The sequence below is a fragment of the Andrena cerasifolii genome, chromosome 2, assembly GCF_050908995.1.
Source record: "Andrena cerasifolii isolate SP2316 chromosome 2, iyAndCera1_principal, whole genome shotgun sequence".
Taxonomy (NCBI): domain Eukaryota; kingdom Metazoa; phylum Arthropoda; class Insecta; order Hymenoptera; family Andrenidae; genus Andrena; species Andrena cerasifolii.
Genome location: NC_135119.1, coordinates 10,457,917 through 10,481,413, shown reverse-complemented (window position 1 = coordinate 10,481,413; position 23,497 = coordinate 10,457,917). Strand labels below are relative to the sequence as shown.

At 44.2% G+C, this 23,497-nt stretch overlaps 2 protein-coding genes across 6 annotated transcripts in view; both read left to right on the top strand.

The window, feature by feature from the left end:
• Positions 1–23,497, top strand: part of Btk29a (tyrosine-protein kinase Btk29A) — a 197,235-nt gene that overhangs the window by 144,318 nt on the left and 29,420 nt on the right. Inside the window, exon 1 of one of the 5 annotated variants that reach the window (XM_076830191.1) lies at positions 7,404–8,009. The exons of the other annotated variants lie outside the window; for them this stretch is intronic. Within the exon in view, the coding sequence (XP_076686306.1) occupies positions 7,910–8,009 (100 nt within the window). The 5' untranslated portion in view covers positions 7,404–7,909. Of the gene's footprint in view, positions 1–7,403; positions 8,010–23,497 lie in introns of those variants that run through there. 5 annotated transcript variants of the gene reach the window in all.
• LOC143378466 (uncharacterized) lies at positions 20,360–21,534 on the top strand. The gene has a single exon (XM_076830210.1). It carries the CDS (start codon positions 20,415–20,417, stop codon positions 21,444–21,446), a length of 1,032 nt encoding a protein of 343 aa, XP_076686325.1. The 5' UTR covers positions 20,360–20,414; the 3' UTR covers positions 21,447–21,534.

Genomic DNA, 23,497 nt, shown 5'->3' with positions numbered 1-23,497 from the left:
AAGCTACCGAGACACAAAACAGAGAGCGCAGTAATACGTCGTCAGCCGCGGAAGCGTTAATTAACTTTCTAGCTTCTTCCACGTTGTCGGGCGTCTCTTCATTAGCTTGAAAAAAAAGGTGCCCTTCCCTCGACTTCGCGAATTTCCCGTTCAATTCTATCCCCGAGCCTCTTTATTCGCTCCATTCACGCGCTCTTGGAGAAGCGTGAATTCTTTTTCCCCCCCGGCGAACAGTGGCGCGTCAAAGGAGGCATTATTCTCCGTCGCGTAAATGGAAAGTAAATTCGCGATCTTGTTCGATACGATGAAAGAGGTCGAGAGAGAGGGGGAGGGGAGTTGAATCGGGAGAAATAAGCCACGGTTGAAGCGATTGAAATCGCAGAATATTCGGGGCGAACCTTTATCCACGTGATTCACGCGGCTGTGGCGGAGTGGGGGAAAGGGGCGGGGCGGACGAAACTTGAAAGTTAAAGAGCTCGATAAATTATCGCGTCAGGTGTTCCGGGCATCGAAACAGGGAGACGAATAACTTCGATACGCTCCCGTTCGCCTCTGCGACTTGATTAACTTTCCAATTCGTCTGTTTCCTCTTTTTTTTCTCCTCTCTCTTGGGTCGGAAAAATTTTTCCGGCTGCGTTTCCATAGTTCCTTTAAACGCGAATAGATAGTCAGCGGTGTAAATGGTTTTAAAGAGCTCGCCTAGGATTTCAGCGAAATTGCAATGGTTTCAGTGATGCAGTTTGCTTCTGCAAGTATTCCGCGTGTAAATTTCTGGTTCAAGTTGTACATAGGATCGCAAACTGTGGAATGTCTGAGGAATTTTTTTGCGAAGGAAATTGGGTAAAGTGGATTAGTGGGCGTGGCTATTCTGTAATGGGAGTGGCCAGTGTGGAGGGGTTAGCCACGCCCAGTGATCTTGAGTGGTCAATTGAATCTGCCTCAATTATAATTCTGCTTTTGGTAACCAGAAATGCTATGACAAACCTTTCAGCCGAGTGAGTGAAATTTTCATTAGCTAGTCCATTGTGCTTCAGCAATACAGCTCGCTATACCCAGTGGCCTCTTTTGTTTAGAATATAAATGACGACATCGTATCGTGATAATTAAAAATCACGTTGCCTCGATGAATTTTTGTTCGACAGTGGTATTCAGCAATTACGAAGCGACACGGGGTTTCCGTGACCGGGGTTGGAGCCACTTTACCTCGATAGAGGAGGAAATGGCACGCCTCGTGACACACAATGCATTTCCCCACCCCGCGTCGCGAGCGGAGTTTTAATAAAAATTGCTTGGACGGCACGAATCTTGGCCTCGGTCCTGTATGCCACTGTAAAGGCAGTCGACGAGGGGTTATTGAGAAGCGGTTGTATCAACGGAGTCCAGAAACTGTGTAATCAGCAGCTCTTGCTCCGTCCCTTCGCTGAACGCTCCCACTGTTTTCTTACATCGAGCGAATGAAGCCTTCAAACAATGTTTCAGAAAATTAAGTCCTAGCTTATAAGTGTACCAAGCAATAGTGACATTTGCAGGTTTATATTACGAGACCTCGTTATACCAATAAACTCATTTCCCATTGATACTCAAATATTCGTTCCTTATGTACACCTAAGTACCTACGCACCCTAAAATCAATTAATTAGGAAAAGACTAATTCGAAACGAAGATAAACAGTACCGAGAATAAATGGCACCTCTTCCTTCCCGTCTGGGAAGGCCGCATTCAAGGAAATGCTGCTCGAGGGAGTAATCGTCGAGCAATTTAGGATAGAAACAGAAGCGGAGAAGATGGAGGGGGAGGGGGCAAATATTTCACCTCCCTTTAATTGAAATTCGAAATTAGAGGAGAAGCGAGTAAAATTCCCAGCGGAATAGCGGCGGCGGGAACGGAATATAATGCATCGTCAACGTCCAATTAAATTTGCTGACTGTTTCATCCGCCCCGCCCCTCCCCTCGCCCCGCCCGCGGGATATGAATCACGTAGAAATGGCCCCGCGGAATTTTCGCTCGTGTAAGTTCTCCAGGAGGTAACATGGAGTTCTGCGGCTGTCGCGTCTCTGCGAACCCGCCTTACGAGTCCGTACTCGTCGAATATTTATTCAAACATCGGCGGAAGCAAATACTCGCGGCGGGTAGTTCAGCAGCGTTGAAAGCTGGGGAATGGGGGAACGGTTGCAATTCCTCCGAGCGAAAGTTTCGTCGATGGCGGAAGTTGATTCTCGATGACCATTTGTTGCACAGCTTGCAAAAATTTTGGAACGCCCTGTAGCTTCATTCTTGGTTATTGCAACTCCTCCTAAATGCAGATCGTAGTTTGCATTTTCAATCTCCTTCCGCAGGTTGAGTTCTCTTCTTAATACTTCGCTTGCATTGCTAAACTACTCATTATGGACCACCCTGTATATACATTTTGTAAATTCTGTACCCTCGTCCACGTTCAGTTGCGATTCGATTCACCTGTACCTTGATCGACGCGTAGCAAACAAATTGTTCTGTACACTATTTATTCGTTCCGCTGATCGGCGCCGCCATTTCCGATCGCAATCGAGCGTGAAAAATTAGTAAACGGACGCCAGTCACCTTCTATTTTCCAGACATCCGATTTTCCGGGACAAACGCGACGGGAGAGCTCGTGTCGCGTCGGAACGGAGGCGAGGGCGAGCAGCGGAAATGAAATTACGAGCCACCGCCTCCGGGTGTCGAACTTCAGCCCGCGGAGGCAGCGAGAACTTGCCGCGGCCGATCGGCATCGGCAGAGTTGGTTTCGCGTACGTTGCGCGCGAGTCAGACTCGCTTAGTGACCATTTGCTGAGTGGTCATCTGTTATTACACTCCTTCCGCTGTTTTCAGATAGTAATTATTATATAATCCCCATTATGTGCTAAATTTGCGAAGAAGGGAAGGGTTCGACGTAATATTACGTCCTTTGGATTTCGCATGCACAAATACAGTGGTAGTAAGCAGCTCCCTACTGCGTAAAACTCCGTTGGGGATGGCAATGAACTAGTATCGGGGTTCGTGAACTAGTATCGAAGCAGGGCTGTTAAATCTTCCTACGAGCCTCAGTGCTATTCAGAGTACTTAAACCGAGGAACCAAGGACTCTGTTTCCCCCCAGAACCATGAAGACACTAAGTGTCTCTCGGTGTCTTCACCCTCGACAGTCTTCTGTCCATCGCGCACTTCTAGGTGGTCCAAAGCTCTTATCCAGACGGAAGACTGTTCATCGAGCGGTTAGGCATTAGACGTTAGCAGCGACGGTGATCTTCTTGCGCTTAATTGGACATTGATGAGACTGGCAGAGATAGCCGCTCGTCGCAAAGTGCTGAGCTCGCCCTCCACTAAGGCGTCGTCCCCCATTATCCAGGAGCTTCGAGACTTCTCCCCGGCCCACGACTCCCCGGAAAAAGGATCGACCGAGGATCTGATCGGGCAAGGACGACGGGTGACAGCTTTTCCGCGGAGAATTGCCACTAGTGGCGCGAATCCTTGCCCTTGAGCCCCGAAAACCCCAGCTGAAAATGGGGCGGAGGCTCTTTGTTCCTCCTCGCAGAGAAGCTTTCCTTCCTCGGTCTCCCGTATTTTCTTTGAGAATGGCATTTCCTGGCACCTTTGACGCAACCCGTCCTACAGGCTCGCGTGGAATTCACGAGGACAAGGAGGTCGAAATACGAATTGCAATCTCGTGGGAGATGAAGTGGTTTCCGAGGGGCCTTTGGACTTCCTAGGGTGACGAAGTGGACAACGAAGCCCTGATCCCATTACCCGCAACCCGGCAACTTCGTTACGCAATCACCTACCTGATAGTCGGAAAACTCGAAACTGTTTCCTTGAGTTTTTGTTTTAAGTTTTCTCTCTGGTATGAAATCCCCTCGTCGTTCCTTCCACACATATTCATCTTCCAACCCCCGATATTTAACTCGGAGAATATATTCTCTTCCACGTGATTCAATTATTATCACGATCTCTCCGAGACAAGGAACGAAATAAAAAACGAAATATCAATCGTGACAGCTGGGACCCTTTCAGTTTGATTAACCATGAACTCTATACACGCCACCTTTCACGGCTTGTAACTTCATAGCTTGTGACGATGAGAAATTTACGATAAGTGAAGTGAACAATAAAAAAAAAGGGAAATTTAGCGCTGCTATTATCACGTGACGTGCAAAGCTGCGAATGAAAAGGCCGCAATAAAAATTTACGATTCCCAACGAGAGAAAAACTTTTGCTCGTGAAACTTTTTCTCAAACAACGGAGAAACAGTGGCTGTCATATTTTCCCCCATAATCCCAGACTTCTAATTTTAAATCAGCGTTCCCCGTGTACCTCGATTACTTTCAACGTTGGATGGAGGAACGCTTTCACGAGATCGCGCTGCCAGGCGCGAACAGTGAACAGCGGCGAACAAAAAAGGGCGTTGCAAAAGTGGTAGGTGGCCGTGTAATGTTTTTCATGTTCCTCGATTTGTTCACCTGCTGGATGCGGGCAGAAGCGTGTGTGTAAATGAAACTCGATTCGCCGGGGCCACCGTTCACCGACCGCACGCGAAGTCGGCGAACGACCGTATTAGTTCCAGCGAAAAGATGCCGCGGAGTGGACGCCGCGGAGGCTTGAATTTCGACGTGGAATATCGTGTGACGTTAGTGGAGCAAACACTGGTGGGATCCAGCGACGGATTATCGGTGTATCGCGAGCTCTGGGGACCAACAAGCTCGTTGTTCCACGCGGGCGATCTCCTTACTTCTCCTTATAGTCTGAACAGTGGATATTGGCTGCCGGCGGTCGCTTCGCGGGGCTACCCCACCACTGCGCGTCAAGGCTCCGCCCAACATTACGCCTCAAGGATTCCCCCACTACTGCACCTCTCCTCCCATTGCTCCGCCTACCACTGTATTCGAGAGATCGAAATGTTGGTAAAGGAATTCCTCTTTACCTCTCAAACAGAGGCACCTGGCACAGTGGCTATAGCTTATTTAATTCTGCAGCAAAATGACCTGCAGCAGCCAAATATTTTCTATCCTGACTATAGCTAACGTAAAATGCCCTTTTCAAGCCCTGAATGCAAATATCCTTGTCCTCTCAACAATCTAAGATTATTATTCATATTTTCAATGTATTCCTGGGGCCAGGTAGACCCAACTATTTCGTTTCTGACCATTCTGATTAAATGTTTCCTGTGTCTAATTACTCGTTGCTCTGAAGTGGCTGCGGTTAGAATTGCTGTCGCGCAGCCGCGTAACAGCAGTTAAAGATGCTCCACCGACGTTTCGAATACTTGACGAGGCTGATTGGCAACGACTGGCGAAGAGCAAACTTGCCTTTAGAGTCAACGCGCCCGTGAAACTTGATTTGACGTACCGTTTGACCGGCGTGCAGCCAGAAACTGGTATCTTATTGAGTCTGGAAGTTAAGCGCTTTGATCCTCCGCCGATTTCCACCTCGACACTCCAGTTTCTTGACAAACTTTGCGAACCAGACACCTCAAGCACTCCTAGGTTCTGCTAGCACGAATGGGGCCACTGTTCCCCATTGTACCTTAATAATTTCGACGGTATGCAAATATGAATCTGAGTAGTCTATGGTATACGTATATCTAACTGGTGGATACAAGCTGGTCTCTTTCTTCTAGTCTTCTAATAAAACTCTTTCACTTTGTCGGATTTTCTAGTTTTGTCACTGCTCTTCTACGGTTCAGCTAATAACTATTGAAATTTCGAAGGGTGATTATTTAAATTTGCGATCCTGAGGAGAACCACTGTATGATAGTTGCCCAAGTTCAGCTAATGGCTGTTGAAATTTCTAAGGGTGATTATTTAAATTTCAGATCTTGTAGAGAACTAGTTTCCAAAGTCATCAACGTTTCTTTCTGCTTTGGTTTAAGTACACTTTACGTTAAAATTAAAGGAATAATAATCTCGACTCAAGAGCATTACAATTCCTACCTCTAATTTATTGAAACAATTTTCCTCTAATACCCCATTCAAAGTACCTCAATGGCTACCTCCTCGTTCTCCATTCCTGAAACCCTGAAATTCTCCGCTATCAGGGATAATTAGTTTCCACGTAATTCTACAGTCTACCTAGAGGTCAGTGCCCTCTCAGGCCTCCTCCAGTGTCTCTCCACACCTCGGATATCAATCATTCAACCCCTGCGTCTCCAACGCAACTCAAACTTCCCTCCAAGCCACCAACTCACACCATAGTGACTTAATTACCTTCTACAGCCATGCTAGAAGACCAACAGTCTCTACTGTACAGCAATCAAACCCCCCCACCTAGCTTCAGTCAATAGCTACCAATTCACACCCTTTCTAAACCATTAAATTTTGTTGCATCCAAGTCTACAGTTTACCTGCAGGTCACTACTCCTTCACATGTCCAATATTAATCATCCAACCCCAACAGCTTCTGTTCACTCCTCCATAACTGAATTTCCTTATACACCCAAACCGAAAGTCCAGCATCCTCAGTTCAATACGAATCTCGCCCCTAATTTTTGATAATTTTTCTTTGAATACCCAATTCATTATTAGACAATGACTACCTCCTCACCTCTCCTATCTAAAACACTCAAATTCTCTACTACCAGAGATAATTGAAGAGTCCTAGAGCACTGTACGTGGCAAAAATGAAAATTTTCAGGAGCCAGAAAAATCTTCCCTGACTTTGAATAATTTAAGAAATTTTATTTGTTCTGATTGCAACAACCCAAATGCATCAGAAAATTGTCTAGGTATTTTTTGCATTAATATACAAATACGTGAAATAAAATAACTGTATGTGCTACCTCTCAGTTGTAGGGAAAGCTGAATGTGTCATTCATTTAAATTCGCAAGTACTGTCGATCTTGCCAATCTTGTTTACCTATAATTATTCAAATACTCCCAATTATTCGAATGCATAGATTATTCTAATATTCGTCGCAGCCCCTAAGCTCAACCAATATCCTCTCGAAACCTCCACTACAAATCATTCAACCCCAATATCCGTCCTCCAGCAACTCACCTCCCTCGATCACCACCTTCGCCCAAACCAAAAGATCAACAACCTCGGCTCAACACCAATCAATGCCCCCCTTCAATCCCCAATAACTCTTACAACCGACCCGTGGAAGCTCGCTTCCTTCGTGGCGACTCCTCGTGTCGCCGGCGAACTGGGTCGAAATGCCGAAGGAACCAGAGCCCGAGCTATTCGATTATCGCGAAGCCATAGGCGTGACGGCTCCCAGGTCATCCCCCTCTGGCGGTGAAATAGAGTGGATCCGTCGGTGTCCCGACACCTACACTCGCGTCAGCCGAGACTTCCGTGAAGGTGAAACTCCGAAGAAGGCCGAGGAAGCAGAAGGGGGGGCGAGAGACCTGGCTGCCTTTCGCAGTCTACCGCGAGCTGAGGCCGCACTTTAGTCGCCAGACGACGCTCGCGAGGCGCTCTTTCGCCATCCCCGAGACGATTTTCGCGCGCGGCGCCGCCTCTCCAAAGCCCATAGACCCTGCACAGCCTAGCTGCCGCCTCCAGAACCAACAGACCGCCTAAAAATCACCCTCCCCGACCAAAGAACCCGGCGAAAACAGTGGTGGAACGTGAATCTTCCAGAGAGCTCAAGAATCCTGTTAATTAGAGCAAGCTAACTCCTTCGCTCTTCGTATGTGTCCCTTGAAACCGGTAGTGCATCTCCAGGACACTACTTCACAGCGTTATTTCACCAGTCTGGGGGTCTAAAGCATGGATTTGCAAGGTTTTCGCGAGCCACAGTGAGGAGTCGGTCATGATCCTCGGAGGATTCGGAGTGTGAACTTTGGGGACCAGTTGTGCGGGGTTGGATTTGACTGGGGCTGGTGCTGGAGGTGGAGGGGATTCTGGGTGACCTGTAGGAGGTACGTGATAGTTGTGATCCAAGTGTGATAGGAGATATGATGGTGATAAGCGCGCTGAAGCACGTCGCGAACGCGGCGACCAACGCTGTCCATTCAGCGACCAACAGCGCTGCTGGGCATGGCCACGCCAACTCCGGTACGTTCTAATTAACTTTTTGTACCTTCGAGGCAGCTTTTCACACCTTTCCTTCGCCCACCGACGGACGCATCCTCCACTTTCGCATAGAAATACGTCCGCTCGTCTGGAAGCTACTTTTCAGGTCGTTGATCTGCTCCGCCTCGACCTGTATACGTAACTTTCCAGTGAAATCTTCTGTATATCAATCAGAACGAGATCTCGCAGGCGGGGGAGTGATTAAAGCATCGACTAACTCCTCGGCCATCGTTACACGCTCACTCGAAATTTCTGCTCCTCTGTGGTACGTGTCTTTTTTAATTTGAAATTGAATTTGGGTATCGGTAGGAGCTTTCGTGTTTAAAGGGCCTGGTTCGCAGGAGCCACAGGTACCAGACGGACAATTGTTGCTCGCAGGTGCTTGAAATTTCATGGCGAAGGAGTGAAAGAAGTGCTCTGAACGAGGAGAGGATTTAAGGAGCAACATACCAGGGTGAACTCTGAGAATTTTTTTCTCATTGAAAATATTTGTTAATTTGAAAATATTTACGCGCAACTTAAAGTACATACTTTAATGTAACAATTCTGTAAATTTAATTATAAAACTAAGAAGATTGAACGTGTAATAACAATTTTTCTGTTAGATAGTTTTTCCCAGAACAGCTTCCGCGGTAACCGAAATATCTCCGACAGTGATTATCCGAAACAAAAGAAAAAACATCCCTCTAAAAATACATAAAAGACTCTGGAGTTTGACACAGCTGATTTTAAAAGTATTATTTTTTCCGCAAAATGGCGAGCATTTGTATACGGATGTACAATTGTGCAGTAAAAAATCATTCTTTTTTTAATTAATAAAAACTGAACTGTGACGTATAAAAATAAAATCCTACGACGAACACGGAATAATTACAAATTTCAACTGAACCGGTCCACTAGTTCCCGCGAAATATTTGCTTACCGTTTTTAAAGTGCCGTTTGGAGAAAAGCACTGTTACATATTCAGTCTTCTTAGTTTTATAATTAAACTCACACAATTTTACACATTACACTATGTATTTTAAGACGCGCATACAGATTTTCAAATTAAAACACATTTTCAATGAAAAAGAATATCGTCAAAATTCACCCTGGTTTTTCTAGTCGTTGGTGGTATGTTGCCCTTTAAACAATTAACAGTTAAAATGCAGCTGATTACGTGATATCGATAGGACTCCTCGATAGGAGGGACTGATAAGAGTTTATTTAAAACAGTCGTGAAAGGCCGACCATATGTTGCTTCGAGCAGGAAACGCTGCTGCCTCGGAATCTAATTTCCCTTTGGTTTATTAATCTAATAATGCCGCTTAATTATATACGCGGAATGGACGGGGAATGGTAAACAGTAAACGCGTCCGCCACTCGTAATCGTTCGAATTTAAATGCGTAATGTATGCACTTGCACAGACGGTAATTGAGTGGGCTGCGAAATGGCAAAATGCTTTTGTTGACAGGAAGCCTCGAATTCGAGTAACTCTGACAAAATTTAGGTTCGAAATTTATTGCTAGAAAATATCATCGGATTTAACGTTCGAGTGGGGGGGGGGGGGAGGGGGCTGTTTATATTTGTTTAGGTTAATGGGACATCGTTGATAATTGCGAGGGTTTCTGAATGGCTTTTGTTTTCCGAAAAGAATGGACTTCTTTTGGGAAATACTCTACCTCGGATAAAGCGAAGATCGACTGTTACAGCGTGTCAGGATTTATGAATAATTACAAAAGTTTGCTTGCTTTATTGTCTCAGCGAGGTTCGAAGGGTGGGTGATTCTGTAAGGCTGTTTCTTGCTCGCGTTTTCGCCGTTTTTCGGTTCAGTTGAGGGGAAAGCATCCAAGCAGCCCGTGCGATTGTATTCTTATTGAAATATCGCTTGCGCAAAATGCAAAAGGTTACACGGCGCGGCTGCGGAGCACGATCGAGCCTCTATCCGTTTCATAAGAAGCACAGAATTCCCTTCTTTTCGACGCCTAATGTCAGCTCACCGGGCAATTTCTATCGATTGAGAAGTCACTCGGCACTCTTCGACGGTCTATCTCACAATCTAGGTTATTCAATTGTACTCTCTCTCTCTGTACTTGACAGTGAAAGGTTAAAATTGGTCTTTTTTCGAAAAAGGGCAGGGAAAATCATTTTGGAAATTTATCAAGTGCACGATTCAAAATTGATGATGGAATTACTTCCAAGATCGTCGTCATAGGGGTTCAAAGAGTAGCCTCGAAATTTTGTAACGTTCCAGATAAATTTCACTAATTTGTTGTTCACGCTAACATTATTTCCGACATTGAAGCATACCAATCGATTCGTCTCGATAAAACGAACAAAAACTGTAGAACAACATTTCCCTCCTCAAGGCTTCGTTCTCGAGAAAATCTCCACTGAAGTCGTAGGTGTCTATCCAAGCGAGCACACACTTTCAAAATCGATTGCCCAAAAACAAAGGGTCCTACGGAAAAACTTTATTCCACATTTTCGATCCATTTTATCGCCCCGAATCGATTCCCTGAGTTTAAACCCCGTGCCACCGACCGTTCCACGTAAAATCAGGATTGTAACAGTAAAATATGAGCAAGCTAGATTGAAGCGCAAGGAGATCCCTCGCACAATCAATATTGCAACACAAACCGCCACGCATCGCCCACTTTCGCCACCGTACGCTCGCTAAAAGCGCGCTTCCGATCTCTCGGAGTCCATCGATTCCAATCAGCTCGAAACGCCCACGTCGCGTTCGATTTCACTCGAAATTGGACAGTGACGCGAAACTTTCTCAGGGGACGGGCAAAAAAATTATTTCCACTGGATTAAAAAAAATATATCCACTGCCCATCCCCGTGGGCGTTTTTCCCGAACTAATTCTCCGACTGACCTGGCCGAGAATGGGAAAAGTTGATCGAGCTGTACGGGGGATTAATAACGCAAGCCGTACGCGTGTACCGGTTGCCTGCGATTTATATCCACCTGGGGTCTGGGTCGGCCGTGTCCGCCCGGTCGAGATCTATATTCGGGGGGGAGGGGGGTTTAAACGGCCGCTTGCCGCTAGAAATCTGTACGCCTCGAAATGGGGGCGGTTGTACACCCGGTCCATAATTGATACGTGCAGCACGACGAGTGGAAAAACACCGGCCAGGGGCACCTGCGATCTTGACATTAGGCGTGGCAGCAGGAGCTGCGATTCTGTTCCCGTGTGTCACAATCTTGGCGGTAAATGTCTTCTCTGTTTGCATTTTTGCGAGATGGGAAGTAGGTACTGGGTCAGGTAGCGAGCTTGGCTATTCAGTCTAATTGCGAATGTGAACGAATCGAAAGGGTGAAACTAGTTTTCTTTTTTTTTAACGAATTGAAATTGGGGGTAGTTTTGTAGAATAATCATTCTAATTTCTAGTTTGCAGATAATCATAAAGCGATTAGACAGAGGTGTACCAAGCAATAGTGAGGTTTAGAAAAGTTATAAAAGGGGGAAGGAATTAAGAGAGGAGTGTTATTTGGATTGGGAATACAATTTTTTTTTGACAGATTTTTTCTAGCAAAATCTATTGACCTGATAAATTCAGGTTTTATGTACATCTGCTATATACGGCGAAGAAGTTGCATATATTTTTTTGTTACTCAAAATAACACATAGTTATAAAAATATGTACTCGCATCGGTGTGGGGACGTTTCTTCGTTTCTTTGTTTAAACTGCTGACCCTCTCAGACAAGAACCGCTGAACGGAAACAACAAAACGGAACGGAATTTTAATTACTATAAGTATAGCCATACGCTAAAGTATTGTATGTGCAAGAAAACTTCAAAAAAGAGCGTAAGAAAATGCATTCCTTTGTGTTTAAATGATACATCTTCCTGTATTATGGTTTTTTCTGTTTTTTTTGTTGTTCACCGTACGGTCATATCGATAGTAATTTAATTTCCGTTACGGCTTTTCGTTTTTATTCAGCGGTTCTGGTTTTACAGGGTCAGCAATTTAAAAAAATAAATGAAGAAACGTCTCCACACCAGTGCCAGTATTTTTAAACCCATGTGTTATTTGGATTGAAAAAATATGTAATTTTTTCATCGCATGTGTCAGATATATGTAAAACCTGAACTCATTTGGTTCAATAGTTTTTCTACAAAAAATCCGAAAAAGACACACTTTATTCCCAATCCAAATGACCCTCCCCTCCAATTTACAAATAAATAGTAAAACCTCCATACTAGTTCACCAAACCCCGAAACTAGTCTCTTCGCATCCCCAGCAATCTACAAAAGCAAATCGAAATCATGGAACTAATCTTTTTAAAAGAATTGAAATAGAAATTATTCTTCTACCATAATTATCCAAATTTTGAGTTTGCAGACAACTGTAGGTCCATCAAACATAGATTTACCAAGCAATAGTGAAGTTTCTAAGGGCTCAAAAAGTGGGACAAGGAATTAAATACTTAAATCAACAAAGGAATAGCAAAACCTCCATACTAGTTCACCAAACCCCGAAACTAGTCTCTCCTCATCCCCACAGAGCCCCTCTACTCAGCTCTCCCTCCGATCACGCGCCTTTCAAGTCTCTCTACCGCTCAACACACCCACGTTCGTCGAAATCCCACCAAGACAAACCACGCGGATGAAAAAAAAAACAACACGTTAAACGATTAAAGCGCGACTCGTGGCTCGTTTGGAGGAAATTGCTCGCGCGACAATTACCCGTACGTGCACGGCGCTGGCGATTATCGAGCTAGACATTCGCGCGGCAACTGTCTGAGTTTCATAGCTCGCCGCGTTTCGCAATCGACCGCGGGCGCGGAAGTGTTCTTTCCACGATCCATAGAACGATCCGCGATACCCATCGAATGGAATGCCTCTTCTTCTCGCCCGTCCGACTAGCGACTTTCACTCCTCTGCCGTGGATTTCTCGCGAGCGGATCGTCCTTGCGCGTAGTCACGGAATTCTTTCCGCCGGGGAAAGATCGAGGACGCGGCGGCACATTAGTCCGGCGCCTCTTCCTCCCGAAAATTTATTCCGAAGTGGACGGGAAATATTCATTGAAGCCGTAGGCTCGAGATAAAAAACGAAGCTGCGAGCCTGGATGTCGCGAAATAGAACTGGAGCGAATTGTTAAATATTAATTTCTTTTGTTGGGAAGTGGAGGCTGGTTCTTTCGAGCTTTTCAGTCCCGTCCTTTGTCTACTAAACGGTGAAGCATAAGGTGCAGCAACTATGGAGCAGCTGTAGCTTCTTTTTACAGGTGCCGCTATTGTTTCAGGCAGAATATTATGTAATCTAATTTCGTTTATTCTTCGGTAATTGGTTTGATAATTAGGGGTATCGATATTCATAGAATTACACTCATCTCTCGATTTACGTGGTAATTTGTTTAAGCTGTAAATAATTTATTTACTCACATGATATCTTTTTTTTTATTTATTTATTGTACTGATACACTCCATAAGGGTTTGTCGGTTTTTGAAATGCGGGTTTAAAAGCCCCCCTTCTTAAGGGGAAAATTAAATTGAGAAATCCGGTTCTAGATAGTAGAATTAATATGTAAAGTTGAAGACTAATTAATTATCTAATTAAAAACGTTAACGTTTGTAGTTCAAGTTTACTGTAAAACTAATCTTAATGAATTCATATTTTCGGAAAAAAAATACTGAGTGAAATCATGATTTATAATTTATAATTTGTGAGTATATTTTATTTTGTTATATTTTTGTGGTTGCATAAATATTAAATGAACTGAAAGATTCCACGGAATTGGATGTATTTTAGTTATTTTAGTTTTTTTCTTATTTATTCGGTTTCATATAGAGAGAAGGTACCTATATTTTATTTTATTTTTGTAAGTCCATAAATATTAAATAAACTGAAATAATTCAAAATAAGAATAAATATTTGTTTACGGTTTAATTATGTTTGTTTTGCAAAAAATCGAAAACCGGTTTAACCGTTTTCTTTTAATACTGGAATTCGAAAACCGGATTTTTCAAAATCCATTTTTGCATAAACCCTAGACTGCATTCATAATGATATAAAAATAATTGAATTGTAGTAAATATAATTTTTATAGAATAATTATAAGATAATATATTTATAGTATAATAATTATATTAAAAATAATTTTAATCGTCTAAAAACAACCACTTGGAACGAACATTCCGCGTAAATTTCTATCCTTATTATCCACATGTGTTCTCTGTGAAAATAGTTGTTCCCTAGCGAATAAAAAAACGAAGAGAAACAATAAACCGTTGCTAGAACATCTGCCACTTTTGCGAGGCAGATAACGAGCCGGTTGTACAACCTCGAATTATAAACGACATTAACAAGGCTGATCCTCGTATCGAGCGGCCTTGGCGACTCGAAAACGCGCGAATCAAACGCGAACGCTCGAGGCCGCGGATTCTCCATGTCGCTATTCGCATTCGCGAGCTACCGAACACGAATTTCAATGAAGTTCCGCGGAAGAATTGACGAGGAAAGGTGATCCGCGTTATTTCGGGGGGCTTCTACTGATTATCCTCGGGATGCATTGGTTTCTAAGTGATTCTATTGCGAAATATAATATTGTGAAAGGGCGGACCAAGTGGTGAGTTTGCTTTGCCCCTGAGAGGAATTGTAAGCAATTGAAGTGATGAGAAAATTCCTAAACTTGGAGATCTAAGTAGATACGAATAGGATTCCTTAGGGCATGGTTCTCAACGGGCGACCAAAGTAAATTGAATAATATTGTAAAAAGTCAACACCAAGGCTTCTGGCCCTTAATGAACCAGTATATCAAGGGAATCATCAAAATTTCAATTGGACACTGAACAACGTGAAACTTTTAACTACCAAACTTTATCTACCAACAGTTTCCCTCAAGTCACAGTTCTCAACGGGCGTCCAAAGTAGAATGTGCCACATTGTAACCAGCCAGCTCCAAGGGTCGATGCTCTTGGTCCTCGAGTAATCATAATATCAAGAAAACCTTCAAAACCCCGAATAGAAACTGAACAACATAAAACTTTCAACCATCCACCAACAGTTCCCCTCTTAAGGCAGTTCTCAACGGGCGTCCAAACTAAAATTACTCACATTTCAATCAGACAACTCAAAGATCCTCGACTTCTAATCCCCAAGGACTCAAGAAATCAAGAAAATCAAGAAAATCCCATTGCAAACTGACCACAATAAAACTTCCAACAGTTCCAACCATCTGCCAACACTTTCCCTCAAGCTACAGTTCTCAACGAACGCCCAAACTAGAATAACTAACTCTCACATCCTCCATCCACGTCGAAGAACTTGGGCTCTTAATCCCGAACGCACCATTAAACCAAGAAAGCTCAAGGACTCAAACGAAATGCAATCTCCATCTGGCCATCCACCCGCTACCATAGAAAGTTGCACAGTTGGGAGTGACCAGCGACAGCCTTGAGAGCCATCCACGACGTACCTGGCATCGTCGAGTGGCCTATCGGCGTTCGAAAAGATGTCACGGACGGTAAACGTCGAATTTGAAATGTAATCGACGCTCCTGGTCTCGGCCAGCCCCCCACGAATACCAATTAACCCTCGACCACCAGCTCCTGGGACTTTTTCGACCCAAGCGTAACGTCACCTCGCGTAACAGTGGCAGGAATCACTTAAAGCCGGGTCCACATTTCTTACCGCACCTCTGTTACCGCGACCTCTTACTAAGTCGTCAACCGTACTATAATATATAGCATTCTACCACATTTTTATCCAAAGTAGTACATACCAAAGAATAATAAATATTTAATCCCCAAAAAATTAAAATCTGTACATTACTTCTCGAAGAAAATAATTCTTGAAAATAGGCCCCTTTTTCGGCCGGCGAAATAGAACGGACCCTTAATACGGGTCAAAATTGACCCTGACGTCGATTTCCGTGATCCCTCGACGCGTAGACCCCGCGATCGAGATTCGCCAAAGAAGCAGACAGGAAGATTGATAGACGCTCGTGGAAAGGATAGTGCTCGTTGACACATTTCGCGCGGCGGACCTTTGCCACCTTGCCCGCATGTTTTCGCGAGCGCGCTCCCTTTGTGGGGGAGCGTTCAATCCATTTAGACCGGGGAGCGCGCGACGGGATTCTTTGTCGCGCGCCACCGCCAGCGCAAGCGTTCACCGTTTCGTGTCTGATCTCGTGGAAAGCTTTCGAGCACTATCCCCAGACGTCATCCATTTTGAATATTGAGAACGGAGGGGGTTCGCTGGGAATCTCTTGATTGGTGGAGGAATTTTAAATCGAGTGGATTCCGTGGCTGATTCTGTTTCACTTGGCGCGGATGGAAACTGGGGGATTGTGAAAACGGGGGTGGTTTTCTTTGCTGAGGTACCTGCTTTTGGGGTGGCGATGCACGCGCGGGTTGGAATTGTATTTGTTCTTGGTGTGGTTACATGTAGTTTGAGGGGTGTGGCGATGAGGATATCTCGGTTGCGTGGGAGGTTAAATTGTTGCTTCCTTGAGGGGATATTCGCGTTTCAAGGTCCCAAAAATAGGTGATTTGCGTGATTGGGAAAAGTGATTCCGAGGAGTTTCGCTGGAACATAACTCGGCCATTTTTTAATATTTCTATGTAATATTTATACGATATATTCATTGATACATGCCCGAAACATAAGAAGTATAGAAATAATTTTTAACCTTGTAGTATCATAAAAAAATTCGTCTATTTTGGTGCTGTTTTGAGCATCTCAGGATGGCGTAACCCCTTAAGGAAGATTATTTATTGAGAAAGATACTTGGGAAAATTGGTTCTTCAGTTTCTAGTTGGAAGTTTGAAATTTTTCTGAGTCAATGATTATTGAGGGGCCAAGAGATATGATTCTACAGAAACTTCCTACTTGTCTGACTAAACCACGACCCATCCCCCTTCGAACGTTTCTTAAAAACAATTTCGCTCTTTAAAGGGGTATTCGCATTGCAAGGTTCCAAAAATAGGTGAGTTTCGTAAATTATTTTTTAATAGAAAGAAACAATGTACAATTTCTATTTTTGTACAATGTTTTTAGTAGGTTTTAAATATAATATATAGCGAATTTGGTTTTAAAAAAATCAGTACATTTGAATGAAAACGGTTTGACCTGAACTGTACATTTAGTGACAGTAAGCACGATTTCGTCTTTCGTGCACATCTGAAATGAAGAACAAAATTATTTTCATATTCAAAATGCTTTCTATTTTCGCTTGTACTAGAATCATTCATATGTGATAATGTAAAGAAATATGGAAACGCGATACACGAGGCACTTCAATTATTTTAAGAATTTTTTAAACTTCCATCTAAGAATCAAATTAGAAAGTGTTCATTAATTTTTTGCAATTCTCGAAGGGGTGATTCTCTTGGTTTGTCGTTATCGTCCGCACTAAAATAGATAATTAATGTTGAAAATTGGCAAAACGGTGAAAGGGGCAAATGGAAAAAGCGGCGAATGCTTAAATTGCAAACTGCAAAATTTAATTCTTTTTCAGTATATTCGGGACTTGGGTTACACACTTGAGGGGAGAACCCTTTTCTTCAAGATGGCAACGTTTTGCTTGGAATATGGTGCATTCAAAATCAGAGGACTTAAACTTGACAACTGGAAGTCTGATCTGCGGGTTTACCGTTTTCTTCTGTCCTCCACAAAACGTCCCATTTCTCCCACTTGCTAATGTAAAAAGAACAGCGCGACTTCAACATCGAAACGAAGACCCCGAATTTGCATCGATCTACCTGCACGATCCAGGAGCCGATTTTTCCTTCCGCGGGGGACGATCTACTTCTCCCATCTGCACGGAACGGCCGCCTTGTGCTTTTCCAGGGTAATTAAGTGGTCCGAAACAAGAATAATTATTCCAGGGGCCGTGCCGCCCGGTGTGGGGACACCCGTTCGATAAAAGCAAGAAATGGGTGTCTGGAATAAATCGTTTCCCCCGGGAGGATTGGGGAAACTCGAGGGGAAAGCAGCGGAGAAAGAAGGGAAATAGAGGGTGGAAAGAGAGAAAAATGGAGTGGCAGGAAGCGGCTGAGGGGGAGGAAGTACGCGTTTCCTCAAGATGGAGGGAAACGAGGGGCCGATACTCAGCGAGAAATATCGCCGATAAATATCCGGTCGTCCCTGATACGTGGATGCTCGATCGAGATATTTCCTTGCCGCGACGGTTTCTAATAAAGCCTGGAGAGCAACTTTGCCGTGCCAGAGGAGGGGGAGGACATCGATCTAGAATCGGGGCGGAAGTCAAGCCGCGCCCCCGTTTAGTGGGTAAGCTGCGACGAATTAAGACGAACTCGTGGGCCCTTTTCTTGTTAACCGTAGGTCTCGAAGGTGTTCGATTTTCACTTGGGTGATTTTCTGGTTGAAAGGCGAATTGTGCTTGCGTTTGGAGGGGTGCTGAGAATAGGGACATTCCACGCGAAATTGAACACTTTTTGGAGTAACATTTCGGATGTGGCTGAAATTTAAATATGTTGTAGTCTTTAGGGGTATGTAAACATGTCTCGAAGGATTTTGAAAATTTTGAAAAATGTCGATTTTACAGCTGTTTGAAGGTAAGTGCTAACTTTTTTTCAATAAATTATAACTATGGATGTAGTAAACGGATGGAGATGAGGTTTATGGCGATTTATAGAAAAGATATTGAAGTTTTAAGAAAAAATTATTTCAGTTTCAGAAACAAATTTTTGCAATTTTGTGCAATTATTTTAAACAAATGCAGTTTTTTTAACAACGGGCGCGATTTTAAAAATCTGAAAAAACAGAATATAGTTCTATCCTTCCCCTTTCTGAAACTGAAATAATTTTTTCTTAAAACTTCAATGTCTCTTCTACAAATCGCCGTAAACCTCATCTCCATCCGTTTACTACTTCCATAGTTATAATTTATTGAAAAAAAGTTAGCACTTACCTTCAAACAGCTGTAAAATCGACATTTTTCAAAATTTTCAAAAATCCTTCGAGATATGTTTATATATCCCTATAGACTACGACATATTCAAATTTCAGCCACATCCGAAATGTTACTCCAAAAAGTGTCCGATTTCGCGTGGAATGTCCCAATTGTAACGGGGAAGAGATTGGGAAAATAGGTAGGTGGTTTAGGTTGTGCGAATTCTAATTGTAGTCCGGGGGCCTGTCAACATTTTTAGTGCCTCATCGCGGCGGAGTTCTTCTATCATTCTTCCAATTACAGTAAATTCTCGTTATAAGCGCGACGCTCGGGGCTGGCGGTTAACATACAACGAATAACGGACTCTATTCCGAGCCGGCAATGCCGCGAGTGAAAAAAGCCAAGAGCGAGCGAGAGGGGACGAAAAAATATTTTCATACCGAACACATTGTGTCCGTATATTATAATAAATATATTAGTGAAGTTAGTGAGCGTATTAGGAATCTTTTATACTCACTCAACTCTTCAACAATTCCCTCATAACAACGGGCTATGATAGAGGTCGCCAACATACATTTCCCGAGCCAGATATGGCACTTTGGGTATCTAAATATGGCTCTTTCAATATTTGAAGGAATGGACAAATTTGCAAAGCTTCCGCCACCTAAGCCAGACACCCATTCCTTCCTTTTACCGAACGAGTGTCCCCGTGCCGTGCGGCATGGCCCCTGGAATAATTAGCCTTGTTTTGGATCACTTAATTACCCTGGAAAAGCACAAGGCGGCCGTTTCGTGCAGGTGGGAGAAGTAGGTCATCCCCCACGGAAGGAAAAATGGGCTCCTGAATTGTACACGTAGATCGATGCAACTTCAGGGGCTCCGTTTCGATGTTGAAGTCGTGTTATTTTTTTACATTAGTGAGTCGAAGAAAAGGGAAGGTTTCGTGGAGACTAGAGGGTAAGGACGAACCGGCAGATCAGATTTCCAGTTGTCAAGCTTAAGTCCTCTGATTTGGAATGCACAATATTTCAAGAAAAATGTTGTCACCTTGAAAAAGAAGTTACCCTCTTCATATTAAATCTCAAGTCTTCGAGAAAAGAATAGCATCTGACCTCAACCCCTAATTACTAATGCACCATATTCTAATCAGACCGTCGCCATCTTGCAGAGAAGAGTTCCTTCCTCAAGAATAAATCTCAAATCTCCAAGAAAAGACTACCACCTGACCTCAACCTCTGATTTGTAATACACACTTGAAGAGAAGAGTTCCTCCCCCAAGTGTTCAACGCAAGTCCCCAAGAGCCGACTACCACAAAGTACCAACAAGCTAATCACACCCTAAATCACAAAATTCCATCAAAAGGTTGAAAACCCCAGTTCCACAAAAAGAATCTGCAGCTCCTTCGATAACCCTGTCAGAGGTCAGTTTCTATCTAATCGCCTCTGCAATATGCAGCGAGTAACGCATATAAACATCTCCGACCCTCCGGCTCTTCAGTCGCCACCGAGCCTTCAATCCTCTTAATTCAGCCTCAGCATGTTCAAACTATCCTCGTTCTTCTCAACGATCCTCCTGCTGTCCTGCGCGGTTGCATCCTCCAAGGGTGACCCGACTTGCAAGCCAGCTAATGGCTACACAGTCTGCCACAATAAAGGGGTGCTAGTGGAGGTGACCCAGCAGCAATCAGAGGACAAGCTAGAGATCGAGGACCTGGATCTCCTAGCCATCAGGGAGAACGCCTTCAAGAACCTGACCACCACACGCCTGAGCTTCAGCTTCGGCAACAAGATCTCCGTTGTGAAAAGAGAGTCCTTCCGCGGCTTGGAGAAGCTAGAGCGACTGGACCTGGACAGCAACGTGGTGCCGCTGTCAGCCAACCTGTTCGCCGAGCTCAATCAGCTGCACTCCCTGTCCCTCATCTTCAACAAGATCAACAAAGTGCCCAGGGACTCGTTCGCTGGCCTGGCGAACCTCATGTGGTTGTACCTGGGCCACAACGACATCGAATCCATCGACAAGGCCTCGCTCTCAGGATTATCCTCCTCGCTCATGTTCCTCTGGCTGAACGACAACAAGATCGCTGCCATAGAGGCTGGTAGCTTCAGCCAGATGCCCGAACTAAGCCGCCTTCACCTGGAGAACAACCGACTAGCCACTATTGAGCCCGGAACCTTCCGAGGACTGCACAAGCTGGATGGATTGTTCCTGGAGCAGAATCAGCTGACCCGCGTCTCCAGAGTGGACTTCAAGGGACTGATCGACTTGAGGATCCTGCACCTGCAGGACAACAGGATCGCCGATGTTGAAGCTGGTGCTTTCTCCGACCTGGGCCAGCTAGAACAGCTGGACCTGAAGAAGAACGAGCTGGGCCACGTTCAACCAGCGATGCTCAGTGGGCTGTCCGGCTTGAAGAAGATCGACCTGTCGGATAACAGGATCGCTGCCGTGGATCCTGGAGCCTTTGCTGGCTGCCCCGCGCTGAGGACCGTCCACCTTGGGAACAATAACATGAGCAACGTTGACAGGAAGGAATTTGGGCTGCCTACTCTGGCGATTCTCTACACGTAACCATGAAACTCCTGGTTGAGATAAATATTCTGAATTTGAGAAAGGATGTAGGGTAGTGAGAGAATAAAGAGCTTGGATATTCGGCTGGCGTGGAGGAGTTACTTGTTTTCATAACACTCTGATCCCTGCTTTTTTTCCGTTGATCCTTTGGTATGGGCGGAGGTGTCGCGAATGATCGTTCGCGACGTTGTGCAATTTGTTGATCGGAGGAATGGTGCAAAGCTCCACGGGACTCTGCGACCTGCTCGACGTTCTCCTTTCCAGGATCGCCTACGCGGAATGATGTCACGTTCCTGTGTTTTCGCTAATCGCTCCTCGCTGGCGTTAGATAAGCTCACTGTTGACTCGCGTAATCGGTTAGCCTTCCGTTTCTTTTTGTTCTTAGTTTATCAGTGGGAATGTGTGTCAAACAGGGGTCAGCTGTCGCGGCGAATGGGGTAGGGGTTAACATGGAACTGTGTCAGTGACAGTATCACTCATTCGGACGCTGGTGATTAAAACTCTTTGATTTATATGTTCTGTGAGGCAGGATGCTTGCAGTGGCCTTGAGCATTTAATTCCGTTCCTTCAGAACGTAACGCACTGCAGTAAGAGACAGAAAAACCTTTCATGGTGGGTAGTCCGACGTCTGCAGCGGACGCCGGGTCAATTTTGACCCATAACAGTATGATTTCTTTTTTTTATTACTTTTTAAACAAGCTTTTATAATCAGATTTTCATCCTGTTACTATATAAATTGTTTTCCTGTGGTAGTAATGGCAATGAGAGTTGATAAGGGTGACTTACCCCTAAACTTATTTTTACTCAATACTGTGCTCCTTAAATCAATCACTCTAAAGTAAGAAAGTAATACAGTGGACCAATTCCCGAACTAATGATTGAACTCAGTGATTCCCAACCTGTGGGCCGCGAAGTGTTTTCTGTGGGGTCGCCACGTTTTTTTTTAGTATTATTAAGTTAGAATTATATTTTGAAATACCTATTTTTAATATGTTTTCGTTACCTTATTAAATTTACCTTATTTGAATATTATAAAAGGGAATCACGACTCGAAAACGATTGGGAAACACTGATTTAACTAATCCCATGCAATACGAGCTCCTTCATCTCCACAAAATTTAACGAGATCACCGTGTACCTATTTAGCTTTCGATTGCAAAGGGTTGATGTTAGAAAATTTGTGGTGCAGGAGTGAAATAGTAAGGACGCTTTAAACCAGGGACGAATTAAAATTATTGGGGCCTGCAGCTATCAATCCTTCAAGGGCCCCATTGGTTGAAAATCGGCGGGGGAATGTAAATTGTTTTCCAACAAAAAATACACTAAAATAAATCTGCAAAAATTGAAATTTGTTCTAAATAAGATTAAATAACATTTAATCATAAGCAATATAAATAATTCTCAAAGACAAACATCGAAAAGATTTTTCAAAATAAACTTTCAGTGCGATTTCTAATTATTTCAAAAGGGAAGCAGCGAACAAAATTTCATTCAGTTATTTTTCTACTTAAATAGATCGGGGCCCCCGTGAAAAGTGGGGCATGGGCTGCGACCACCCCTAGCCCCCACCTCCTTGATCCAACCTTGCTTGAAACAAGATAAAAAATTTCCAATCATCCCTTTCACGCCAATCTCGTTGCACAGTGGGATAATAATCGCATTAAATGGCTGGAAACTCGACTTGAGGAAGCAGTTCAGTTGCACCCTAGTGGAAGGGTTCTTTCGAGCATAATTTCACGCTGCTCGGGCGATCTAATGCACGCCGAGGCTCGGCGTTCCGGTCACGTTCCGCGGATCGCCGTGTCACATTCGAATGCGCCGCGATCGCGCCGCTGTAAATCAAGCCGCAAGCGTCCGCTGCTCCTGGACACCGCGGCTCGCACAAGTATCTGCTTTCTGAAACGGGAGACGCGCTAAGGAGCCGCACTTTCACCGCGCCTCGCGTCGATTCGATATCCGGTCGGACCGGTACGCCTCGAAACGTCAGTCCTTGTAATAAATATGCTTCTATTTTGGTGAAGATGACATGTACCTGCGAGGTTTTGTGTATG

What these genes read in the sequence shown, in the direction of transcription:
- LOC143378466 (XM_076830210.1), top strand. Translation starts at nt 20,415, where the DNA reads ATGTTCAAACTATCCTCGTTCTTCTCAACGATCCTCCTGCTGTCCTGC.